Here is a 12,490-nt window from a genome sequence, read left to right as displayed (position 1 = left end):
AATCATTAGTTTGATTATAATTTATCGATTCGTAAGTCATAACTCATTATTAGCTATTAACTTAATTAAAATTTATCACATAAATGAGCTAAGTTCGAGGTTGAAAATATTTAGCTTTTTAATAAATTAGAGAATTATAGTATTTGGAATCATAAATTCATTATCTACTGAGTAGTGGATTTGTTCAACCTAATTTACTATACTAGTATTATTTGATTTAATAAACTATTCCCTCCGTCCATATGTAGTAGATGCGTTTCTTTTCGGCACGAGATTTAAGAAAAGTTGTGTTAGATGAGGTAAGTAAATGAATAATAAAGTAGAAAAGGAAAAAAAATTATAGAGATTAAAATAAGATAGAGTAAAGCAAGAGAAGAGAAAAGAAAAGTTGTTGTTTTTTGCTAAAAAAAGAAACGACTCAACTAAAATGGGACAACCCAAAAAGGAATATGACTCAGCTACAGAGCGAGGAGGGAGTATGAGTTTGGTGAATGTTTACTTGGTCACCTTTACATGATTAAACTATAGATCGTGTGGTCCAATAAAGAATTGGTCTATAACATATTCAATATAAAAATATAGTACTACTACTACTACATTATGCTCAAAAAATGCTCATCAAATTTAGTACTAGTAATATTTATTGAGCGTATAGTCATGCTCAGGCTCAGGCTCGGCTGATGTCTCGGAACATTACATAACATGGGAATGCTCACTAATTAAGATGATCATGTGCTACGTGAGTGTTCAAAAACGACATTTTTTGCACTTATATAGAAATTTCGAGATCTTAGGTCCGTCAACTTCATCTCTGGCTTTAAACCTGCACCATGCAAATTCCTTAGTACTATTAAACCTTCGGCACAAATTTGTCTTTCATTTAGTTTATACTACTCCTCCCTATATATGGAGTACTATAAATCGGTTTATCCTCCATGTATTAATAAAATAATTTATATCCAAAGATGTGATTAAATTGAAAATGACAAAGTTTGAGAACTCACTTTCGAGGCTAAACTGAGAATAATGCAACTGGTAGCGACCGGGATCAGCACACCGCAGCTCCGACCACGAGCTCCCTAACGGTGTTTTCCGGCGAGATCATCACCTGGACCGGCCACAAACTGTTTTGCATGCTCACATTAAACAACAATTTTGTCAACTGCCATCTCCTCTCATCCGCCACTCCACCGCCGCCGTTATTCTTCCGTTGTCTCTCCTTACCGTAACTTTGGCGTTGGGGCGGAGATAAAGAGCCCATACTAATTTCAAATAAATTTGCTACAAAATTAGTAATCAATAAATACTACTCATGTACTCCTGTCGAGAGAGAGAAACAGAAAATTGAAATATATAAGTATAGCGTGCAGATTATTGATGGGGTTTTTATTGGGAGATATATAATGAATGAAAAGAAAATGATTGCATGATGATGTGATAGCGAAAGTTGTAGGAAATTTATCGAAATTTGTCCATTAGAGAATGACATCACATGAATTCTCTTCAAATCATATTTGTCACAAGTGAGACGCAAAATAAAAACGACCAATGGAATCCAACTAGTTTATAATTTAATACTCAAAAAATACGTAATAGTTTATGTTAATATTCGATTTTGATGGTAGCTAATGGAGTAGGAAATTAGGAATCGTGAATATGTTGCAGTTTTGGGAAAGCTCTAACTAAAGACGATATATAATACCAGCCATGATTATCATTTAATTTGATACTAAAATATAGTTGAATACTCTTATAACAATTCAAATTATGAGATTTACAATACCACAAACCAATCGTCCAAATATGATGATTGGCTTCGAAAAAGATAAATAGATCTAGTAACAACATACTCTTCTTATATATACATGTATAAAAAAATACTAATATTGTTAAATAAATTAAGGAATGCAACCAAATATTTTCCACATCTTTTGTGTTGCTCGAATAATGGTGTTGAAGAATTTTTGAAGGAAAGGACGAGCATTGGAAATCTGTACTGCTTCATTTTCATGGTTGCTGATGTTACTCTGCTTGCGAAGATAAAAGTTTCGGCTACCAATATCACCGATCAAATCTGACTTCCTCAATTCTATTTTTTAAAATCAACAAATACAGTTAATATAACTTAATCTATTCATGCTCATGTAGGCTGTAGCAAACAGCAGATTTTTTTATTGATCGAAAATTAGTAGAAATGGACTTTTTGTGAAGTGGGGTGTTGTTTTCTGCCCTATTCATTTTTAACCATAGCGTTAACGACACAACACTCAACTTAATTATAGGAGTGCCTTTTTTTTCTTTTTTTTTAATTAATCATTAATGCCATTATTTCAAGAGCTTTAAGTTGTTGAAGATTATTATGACATGAATCATGAATGAGGCTAAATTGAAGTGTACAACCAACAAAGGCAAAGGTAGTAATTTTTGGGGATAAAATGAGGTTCTGCTATCAACTTATGCCCTGATTTTGCCAGAATATCCAACTAGAAATTGATGTTTATTTATATTGAAAGAGAACTCGCTCTCAAGACTGAAAAATGAGTGGTGAAGCTCAAAATAAGCAGCTGCGGTTTCGTGAAGAGGCGGCGTTCTGCCTTCTTGGTTGTATTTTTTGATGACGAGCTTGGATCCTAACTTAACCAACGTTCTAACTGCTCCTGGACTTCCCTCAACCGTCACATTTACCACTACCTTTGCATCTCTATTGTACCGCTGCAAAACAATTTGTTCAATCCGCATATATAAGTGATGATCAATAACAGAGTATTGAAGCTTGTTAATCCAATTCATAAATATTGATTGTTTATTCACGAAAACGAATTGATATTGATTACCTGTAAGGGTTCAGAAGGGGGCAAAAATATGGCCGATAAAGCACTTCCTCCTCCTCCTGCTGCTCTACGATCACCACCACCTCTCCGCAGCCGGCGTTTGGCAGAATCGGCTCCGACTTGTAGCTCGTCAGAATATTGGCGTATTCCGATGGACTCCTTCCCGCCTCCGAATTGATTCTAGGACGAGGCGATCGTCTGGCGGTTCTCCGATTGGCCGGAAGCTTCCTTCTTCGGAGATCTCTCTGGTCAGACATGGAGTTAGAGAGAGAGGAGAGAATCATAGATAGTGCAGTGCATTGGGAAAGGAACAAGGAGTGGGAGAGGTGGTGGGTTGATTCTGTTTCCTTCAAAAGCTCTTAATGTTTCTATATGTATTACTACTTCTACCACTACACTATTTTTATTTTTATTTTTATTTTTTTAGTTTTGAATAATCTGGGTTGAATTCATGACCTTAAGATCACCATAATCAAGCACTCCTGCAACCCGTTGTATTACGGTGATTACTGTATTTATAAAGTTCAGTATCTATTTACACACTATCTTTGACCCACAATAACCATTTCGGTTTGTCGCAAGTCAAATTTCATTTTTACCAAGATGTCATATTCCACAAGTTACCGCAGTTCACTAAATAATGAATAGAAAATAATTCTAAGCATCTCGAGCAGTAGTCAGCCCATTGATCCAGAGAAACATTTCGGCCCATTTTATACTTTTTCGTCTCAATGGACTGTATTGTTAGAGCCCGCGCAATTGTGAGCCGCCAACGCTTTTGTTAATAAAAAAAGCCTATGAAGAAACATAAATATTCCACAAATAATAGGAGTAGTATAACAACAATACAATTTAGGTGTCCATTTATTTTATTTTATTTGCGGGAATGGTTAATAATGGGAAATTAATGTTAGGAATGATAGTATAGTTAGTAGGGGAGGGTCTCCTATTTTAAAAATCATGATTGGGTCATATCATTAATATACATCATGAGATATGATTTATTGACCTCTCTCTCACTCATTTGAATTGATTTACTTCACTTCCATGCTCTTCCATTCACTTTTTTTGGTGGTATTGTTATTATTACGGTGATGATAATGAATTTGCTCTCAGTATCGCAAATGATATTTTTAGGTTTTAAAATTGCATTTCATCATCTATTATAACTATGAGATAACTACCTCTTATATTTTATATCTTAAGTAATTAATTGTTTGTGATCCATTTTGGGAGTAGTTTTTTTATTTTGGTATATGAGTGGCAAAAATTAGGCTACGCAAATTGCATGTGTTAGATCGGATTGGTGCTATAAGGTCAAATTCAAATACGAGATTTAATTCACTTCTAAGTTCTAACAATAACTAACCAATATACCTCATGGATGCCCAATTAATATCTCAACGCATAACCAAATATAGTCAATATAAAGTGAATCAAAAGTTACTTTCTTAAAATCAATAAAAGTTTGGAAAATAAAAAAAGTGAATAAATATAAGTCTACATTTCAAATCATTATATTCAAACTTTTTGCATACAATTTTCCACTTTAGATTCACACAAATCTTACTTTTACTAGTTAGAGATCTTTAAACATAGCCTTAGTATGAAAGATTTTACAAGAAATCAGTTACTACTAGTAGTAGTATTTGATTCAAAAACACAATTTAATTTAGTGTAAAATTTAATTATTAGGATCCCAAAAAAAAATCAATAAATAAAAGGAGGACTGTGACATGCTAATTTGTAGTCCTTCAACAAACACACAACACGCACAACGCACAGTCACAGTTTGTCCGAATCGGCGTCGCCAATGTTGCCTTACGCCACCATCCACGACGCGGAGGCGGCTCTCGGCAGATCCCTCTCGGCCGCCGAGACCCTCTGGTTCAATTACTCCGCCACCAAGTCTGATTACATCCTCTACTGCCACAACATCATCTTCCTCTTTCTCATCTTCTCTCTCTTCCCCTTCTACTACCTCTTCCTCGAATACTTCTTCTCCAATTCCGTCTGCCCCTTCAAAATTCAGCCCAAAGTCAGGCTCTCTTTCTCCGACACTCTCCGCTGCTACAAATCGGTAATGCGCACCTTCTTCCTTATCGTCGGTCCGCTTCAGCTCGTCTCCTATCCATCCGTTCAGGTAATTTTGAATTGAACATGCTGTGATGTGATCTGTGTTGGATTTAATCAAGATATGCTTTTTTATGCTGGATCAGGATCATACTTCATGGAGTAGTATTTCTGATTTGTTTATTATTTTAATGAAGCTGATAGGAATAAGAACCAGCTTGCCACTGCCTTCATTTTCAGAAATTGCACTGCAATTGGGGGTCTATTTCCTTGTGGAGGACTACACAAACTATTGGGTCCATAGGTTTCTGCATTGCAAGTGGGGGTATGAGAAAATCCACAAGGTGCATCATGAGTACACTGCTCCCATTGGCTTTGCCGCGCCCTATGCTCACTGGGCCGAGATTTTGATCCTCGGGATCCCCTCTTTTCTAGGGCCCGCCATTGCCCCGGGCCATATGATTACATTCTGGTTATGGATTGCTTTCAGGCAGATTGAGGCTATTGAGACTCACAGTGGGTAAGCCACTTTGCATGCCTAATCCTCATGCTTTCATTAGATGCAATTTAGTCACAAGTCTCCAGCTCTTTATTCTTTAAACTGTCATTATATCTGCATTGCTTTTCATCATTTGACCCAATGATGCCTCAACACTGCTATTCATTCCATTCCTTTTAACTGTTTGCTTTTGATATCTTGATTTATCTGCTGGAAAGTAAATGCATTGGTGGGATGAGGTCAATAATAGTGGACTAACTTTGTGCCTCTCTCTCTCTCCCCCCCTCCCCTTGGTGTGCCTCTTAACTTATTCTATTTGATGTTATCTTTTCCCTTAATTTTATTAAGGGGACCTTTTTTCCTTCCTGATTTAGTATCTGTGTGGCTCAGACCCTTAGTGAATTCAGAGTAGCTATATCATTGGATGCCATATCTTTTATTATGTGTTACATACTTACGCGTGTTTTGGTTAAAAAAACAGTTCATTACTCTCTAAAATTTCTAAGTTAGAGGTAATGTGTCTGGTGTGACAAGTGAGATTCGTACATCTTCCATTTGCCTTCGAGAGCCTCCATCTGTTGGCATCAATCTTTCTTATATGATTGAATTTTCAGTAGCATAACTTTCATATTCTAAATTAGACTTATAAACTAATTTTGATTAGGTTAACCTTTGGTTAATTATCACTTATGACTATCTGCACACATTAGCTACTAGCAATGTACATTAGACATGTCATAACCACTTGATAAGAAAATTGCTAATTGAGTCCAATGATATATTTAGTTTTAAATTCTGGAGTAAGGGAAATCTCTTTTTTTTGAATGTAGGGAAAGGAGTTGGCCCATGAATGTTTCAACTCCAGATTATGCATTTAGTGGTCTGTTTCCACGAGTTGTTTTAATTTTCCTGTATAGACATTATAGTTCATACTGAAGTAACTAAACAAGATAAAAATGCTCCCCCTCTCCATCTTTGCTCAACTCAAGTTGTTATTTTTTTTTACTATAAGTGTGTTAATGCATGTAGTCAAAATAAAATGCCGGTGGATGCAGGGAAGCATTTATGATAAGGTGACATAATAAGAAGTCCTTATTTGTGTTCTATGACTTTGGTTCTCATATTCCTTATCCTTGTTCTTGAAAAACTGTGAACACATTTTTGTTTCTGAATGATTGTTACGCATTTGTGTACCATGCCAGAGATTCTCATTTTTCTGGGCTCGGAGTTATGCTTAGGCTTTGTAATAAGTACCACAAAGTCATTTTGTTTGAAATTTTATCTTGTCAAGCTGCGATTCATTATTAGAAGCTGTGGTTGTGAGGTTGACCCAGGTTGGCCTACTAAAGTCCTTACATATTGACATGATTCTTTTAGTTATTTAATTGTTTAACTTTTTCCTCAGAGCTTCTCCAAGGATGATTCTTATATGCTACTTCAGTGAATATATCTCCCATTTCTTGAAATCTCTCTTTCGATTTAAAATTGTGGTGACATATAATTACCTTTCTGATGAAGTTTGAGAAAATGTTACATTCTAAAATAAATTTAAGATTTATGCTGAAGATGTGCCACTAATTTTACGACCAAGATATCTCGCCAGTAAAATGGAACTCTCTGAATCGATCTGTTCTCCATAAACTGTTTGCTGCTGTCAAATTTTATAATTAATCTGAACTATACTTTGCTATTTCAACTTTTCTTCATCTGTTGATTTTTATTTGCCACTAATGTAAAAATTGCTTTCTGCAGGTATGACTTCCCGTGGACTCCGACAAAGTATATTCCATTTTACGGGGGGGCAGATTACCATGATTACCATCACTACGTTGGTGGACAGAGCCAAAGTAACTTTGCATCAGTATTCACCTACTGCGATTATATCTATGGCACTGACAAGGTGATTACCAAAACGAATTATATCTTCCATTACAAGCGTATAGTGGCTTCAAATTATTGTGTTCTTACACTGCCTTTTTTTCTTTTTTCTCCCCTTACTTTTCAGGGATACCGCTACCAAAAGAAAGTTCTTCAGCAGGTATATAACTACATTGTCGTGTTTAATATGTAGCCGCACATGCCTAAGTTATTCATTCTCTCCCTCTAATCTGAAACATGCTGAATTCTTCTTGGATGTTATTCCTTGGTAGATCTCACAACTGGGAATGAATTTTCATTGTTTTAGACTATGTTAAACGTAGATGAGATAAGTGGGCATGCTCCAAAAGGATTCACCAAATGATGCTGTTTTAATACCAGTGCATTTTCTTCTCAATTGAAGTTTGCTTGTGATGTTCTCTTAACAATATACACTGCCACTTGTCCAGCTACGCGAGGGGCTTGAAACCAAGAACGAGCAGAATGGACTTTTGAACGACCAATTTGCACAAAGCCATAAAGAGGACTAGTTTAGGGGTGACAAGATTACATTGGCCCAAAGGCATATCTAAGTCTCTGCTTCATGTCCACCTCTCGTAGTTCTTGTCATTCAGTGGAGGTTCGACTTTGCTTGGTGCTGTTAAGAGTATGTCAGCCGGTAGGCTTTCAAGCTTTTACCCTTGTGTAGTTTAGGTAGACATAACCTTATATGGTTTGTGGTGTGTACCTCGCTATCTATGTCGATCCAAAAGCTTGTGATTGTTGATTTTGGTATAAGTTGCTTGCTTGTTTTTATTTTATATATTTTTGGATTTATCTTGTTTTAGTATCCTAATTATAGATGATACATAGATTCAAATTTCTATACATGCATATCTGCATAGATATAATCAAAGCTGAATCTTTTGATCCAAACTTTGATTAAAAAACATATTACTCTCACATAATGTTATGACACATGTTTTACTACTAAACTTAACTCTTGCATTACAATACTATGTCAAACTTGATTACAACTAATCAAAACTCATCCATCTCAAACTAGTTGGTCAATGATGGATGGAAACCAAGCAAAAAAAAAAGGAACAGACACTGACTTAGTACATAACTACATATCATCATTAGGATTCCTGCTGCCATCTTGGCTTGGGAAACACCATACCATTCTTCTTGGCTGTCTCAAGAAAGTCTACATGCGCACCAGCACCTGGAAAACCAAAAATGGCCCTGAGTTTATCCACCATCCCAAACAATCTAACCTCCTCAACAACATCGATGGCGGCAATCGACGCTTTCTGGCCTTGCATCCCCCATCACCATGCATCTCTGCACATTCCTCAACATCTTTCCCCTTCAAGCGCCTACTTGAATCACAATTCTCACCTCTAGGCACTCCAATTTCTCCCAACTCAGAATCACTTAAATCAATAACCCCATCATCTTCCTCGATCACAACCACCTCTGTTTCGCCTAATTTGCTACCAGATTTATCTACAGCATCCGCTCTGATTCTCTTGCTCTCCGGCTCATTATCATATTCCTCACCAGGAACAGCCCTGACTCTCTTGCTCTCCTGCTCATCATCCAATACCTGCCTCCTTCTGTCATCCACATTAGGGATTTGGTCCTCGGAGGAGAGGTGAGAGCGGGAGTGATGTTCCGGCGGGGTGTGGAACACAGAATCCTCTTCCAAAATCGACTGGCTTTCGGGCGGCGTAACTATGACGAGGTGATCGGCTTCCGATTGCGTCGTGGAGGAAAACTGGGCTAGGGGGATCGAGTCCGTAACATTCTCGGAATCCCGCGCGAATGGGCAGTTGAGGAGCTTCGCCTCCTGCGACTCGCTGACCTTGCAGCATTTGAGGATCCTACCAAACGGATCTTCTCCGTCCTCTGCCATTGTTAGAGCATCTCCAATAACCGGCGTCACCACCGCGACGCCGATTTTTCGCCCACGCCGGTTTGACGCCGAACCATTGGAACCGGCGTGGGCGAAATCGGCGTCAAAATCGGCGTCGCCATGCCGATTCCCGTGCTGACGCCGGTTCCGACGCCGATCCTCACGGGCGCCATTGTGCGTCCCGGATCGGCGTCAAATCGGCGTCAAATTTTTTATTTTTTTTTAATTCGAATTTTAAAAATTCAAATTTAAAAAAAAAATTAAAAATACTATTTATTTATGAAAATTGTTTTTAATATTTAAAAACATTTTTTACAAATAAATTTATACAAGAAATTCGTAATAGCCCATATATATTTAATGGGCTTGCGAATTATGAAACCATTCTAGGTTGTCTCTCTTTTATAGAGACATCCTTGAATGTTTTATGTTCCACATTCGATGTGGGACAAAAACCACTCTAGGTAGTCTCTCTTTTATAGAGACATCCTTGAATGTTTTATGTTTCACATTCGATGTGGGACAAAAATCATTCTAGGTTGTCTCTCTTTTATAGAGACATCCTTGAATGTTTTATGTTCCACATTCGATGTGGGACAAAAATCATTCTAGGTTGTCTCTCTTTTATAGAGACATCCTAGAATGTTTTATGTTCCACATTCGATGTGGGACAAAAATCATTCTAGGTTGTCTCTCTTTTATATAGACATCCTAGAATGTTTTATGTTTCACATTCGATGTGGGACAAAAATCATTCTAGGTTGTCTCTTTTATAGAGACATCTTTGAATGTTTTATGTTCCACATTCGATGTGGGACAAAAATCATTCTAGGTTGTCTCTCTTTTATAGAGACATCCTTGAATGTTTTATGTTTCACATTCGATGTGGGACAAAAATCATTCTAGGTTGTCTCTCTTTTATAGAGACATCCTTGAATGTTTTATGTTCCACATTCGATGTGGGACAAAAATCATTCTAGGTTGTCTCTCTTTTATAGAGACATCCTAGAATGTTTTATGTTCCACATTTGATGTGGGACAAAAATCATTCTAGGTTGTCTCTCTTTTATATAGACATCCTAGAATGTTTTATGTTCCACATTCGATGTGGGACAAAAATCATTCTAGGTTGTCTCTTTTATAGAGACATCTTTGAATGTTTTATGTTCCACATTCGATGTGGGACAAAAATCATTCTAGGTTGTCTCTCTTTTATAGAGACATCCTTGAATGTTTTATGTTTCACATTCGATGTGGGACAAAAATCATTCTAGGTTGTCTCTCTTTTATAGAGATATCTTTGAATGTTTTATGTTTCACATTCGATGTGGGAAAAAATCATTCTAAGTTGTCTCTCTTTTATAGAGATATCCTTGAATGTTTTATGTTGCACTTTTTAATTTTTGTACTTTTTTAAAATTATTGTACTTTTTTGTTTAAAATTAATGTACTTTCTAAATTTTAATAGTATTATTCGAATTTCCCGTATTTGCTTCGTAAATTAAATTCCGTATGTTGATACGATTGTAAATTAAATTATATAATTGTTATTAGTGATGTGGATAGGTAGTGTGAAGGTTATGTGAGGGCTATTTGATGTCCAGTTGATGTGGCAAGCTGATGTGGCAGGAGAATTGTAGTGTTGATGATGTGGCAGTGTGAAGGCTATTTGATGGCTATTTGACGTCCGTGCTTATTGGAGATGCTCTTACTGTAACCGTGATTTAGAGCGCCCACATCAGTGCCCCGGACCCACTTTTACTCTCTGCTCTTAGGTAAGGGGACAACACTCACATCCGTGCTCTTCCGCAAGTACAAGTTTAGGATCTCACCATTCTATTATTCAATTTAAATAAAAACATTTCCACAATATTAAAATACATTAAAAATAACCGAAATAATATTACAAATTACAAAAAATTTAAAAATTAAAGTCTTAAAAATTAAAGTCTTAAATAAGAAAATAAGACCTAATTAAAGTCTTAAAAATTAAAATTACATAATTTAAACCATAAAAATTAAAAATTACTTAATTAAATTCATAAAATTAAAAAAACCCATTACTCGTGGCCGAATTTCGCCCAAATGTGTTTGATTAGGTCTTCTTGTAGCTCAACGTGGGTTCGGGTATTGCGGATTGTGTGCCTTGTTTTGATCCTCTCACCCACCGTCGTATGAACACCTCGGCGTGGGGGAGACCTCACGGTTGAGCTTCCGGCTTCATCCTCGTCGTAAAAGCTAGCCGCCCTCAGTCCTTCGTCGACTATAATCATGTTGTGCAAAATAATACACGTGTACATGATGTCGGTGATATTTTTCACGTACCACAGCCGAGACGGGGCATTCACAATGTTGAATAGAGATTGAAGGACCCCAAAAGCTCTTTCGACGTCTTTACGAGCGGACTCTTGACGCTGCCCAAAAAGAACCCGTCTCGGGTCTTGCGGGTTGCTGAGCGTCTTCACGAAAGTCGACCACCTTGGGTAGATACCATCGGCGAGATAGTAACCCATGTGGTATGTATTTCGGTTGACGGTGGAGTCGATCGCCGGTGCTACACCATTCAACACATCATTGAAGAGTGGTGAAGAATAGAGCACGTTCAAGTCGTTGTTGGATCCGGCAACACCGAAATATGCATGTCAAATCTATAGGCGGTAGTCGGCGACCGCTTCAAGGATAAGTGTTGGGCCGCCGCCTTTGTGTCCGCTTAAGTGTTGCCCCCTCCAAGCAGTCGGGCAATTCTTTCACCTCTAATGCATGCAGTCAATGCTGCCAAGTATACTGGGAAAACCATGGACTGTTTTGTGAAGACGAAGCAACCGTTGGCAATCATCGGTGGTGGGTGCCCGAAGGAATTCATCACTGAAAGTTGAATGAACGCCCTCGCAAAAAATTTTAAGGCAAATGATTCCAGTGAACTCACCGATATGCAAATACTCGTCGAAGAGGTCAGCCGTTTGTCCAGTAGCAAGTTGTCGGATGGCACAAGTACACTTCTGCAAAGCCGAGAGACTTTGCCGACCGGCTGCGTTTGTACTTGATTGAAAGTATTCAACACGGGCGGACAATGTGTTGACAATACGCATAAACAAGCGTTTTGACATGCGAAAACGGCACCGAAAGTAATCTTCCAAAATATATATTTTTAATTTTTGGTATTATTTTCGATTTTTTTTTAAAAAATTAAATTTCTAACTGAAATGTCATTGGCCAATCAGAACGTGCCACGTTAGCTACTCTCTGGCACAGACGTGCTCGATGCATCGAGCAGCGCCGCGCCAGCGGCAAGAGCGCAGCGGCGGGCAG

At 37.5% G+C, this 12,490-nt stretch overlaps 1 protein-coding gene and 1 long non-coding RNA gene across 2 annotated transcripts; one reads left to right on the top strand and one right to left on the bottom strand.

Annotated features, from left to right (window-relative positions):
• Window positions 1-2,476: 2,476 nt before the first annotated feature.
• Window positions 2,477-3,231, bottom strand: LOC121796400. Its single transcript, XR_006049742.1, has 2 exons — window positions 2,835-3,231; window positions 2,477-2,712 (listed from the first exon to the last, which is right to left on the bottom strand). It is a non-coding gene; the product is annotated as an uncharacterized LOC121796400 (long non-coding RNA).
• A 1,337-nt stretch (window positions 3,232-4,568) lies between these two features.
• On the top strand, window positions 4,569-8,097 carry LOC121796398 (methylsterol monooxygenase 1-1-like). The gene is made up of 5 exons (XM_042195261.1): window positions 4,569-4,974; window positions 5,102-5,424; window positions 7,156-7,303; window positions 7,409-7,441; window positions 7,731-8,097. Exons 1-5 carry the CDS (start codon window positions 4,645-4,647, stop codon window positions 7,809-7,811), a joined length of 915 nt encoding a protein of 304 aa, XP_042051195.1. The 5' UTR covers window positions 4,569-4,644; the 3' UTR covers window positions 7,812-8,097.
• The last annotated feature ends 4,393 nt before the right edge of the window (window positions 8,098-12,490 follow it).

Source organism: Salvia splendens, chromosome 3 (assembly GCF_004379255.2).
Source record: "Salvia splendens isolate huo1 chromosome 3, SspV2, whole genome shotgun sequence".
Lineage (NCBI taxonomy): Eukaryota > Viridiplantae > Streptophyta > Magnoliopsida > Lamiales > Lamiaceae > Salvia > Salvia splendens.
Note: the sequence above shows the minus strand (reverse complement) of the source record. Positions and strands in the feature narration are given on the sequence as shown.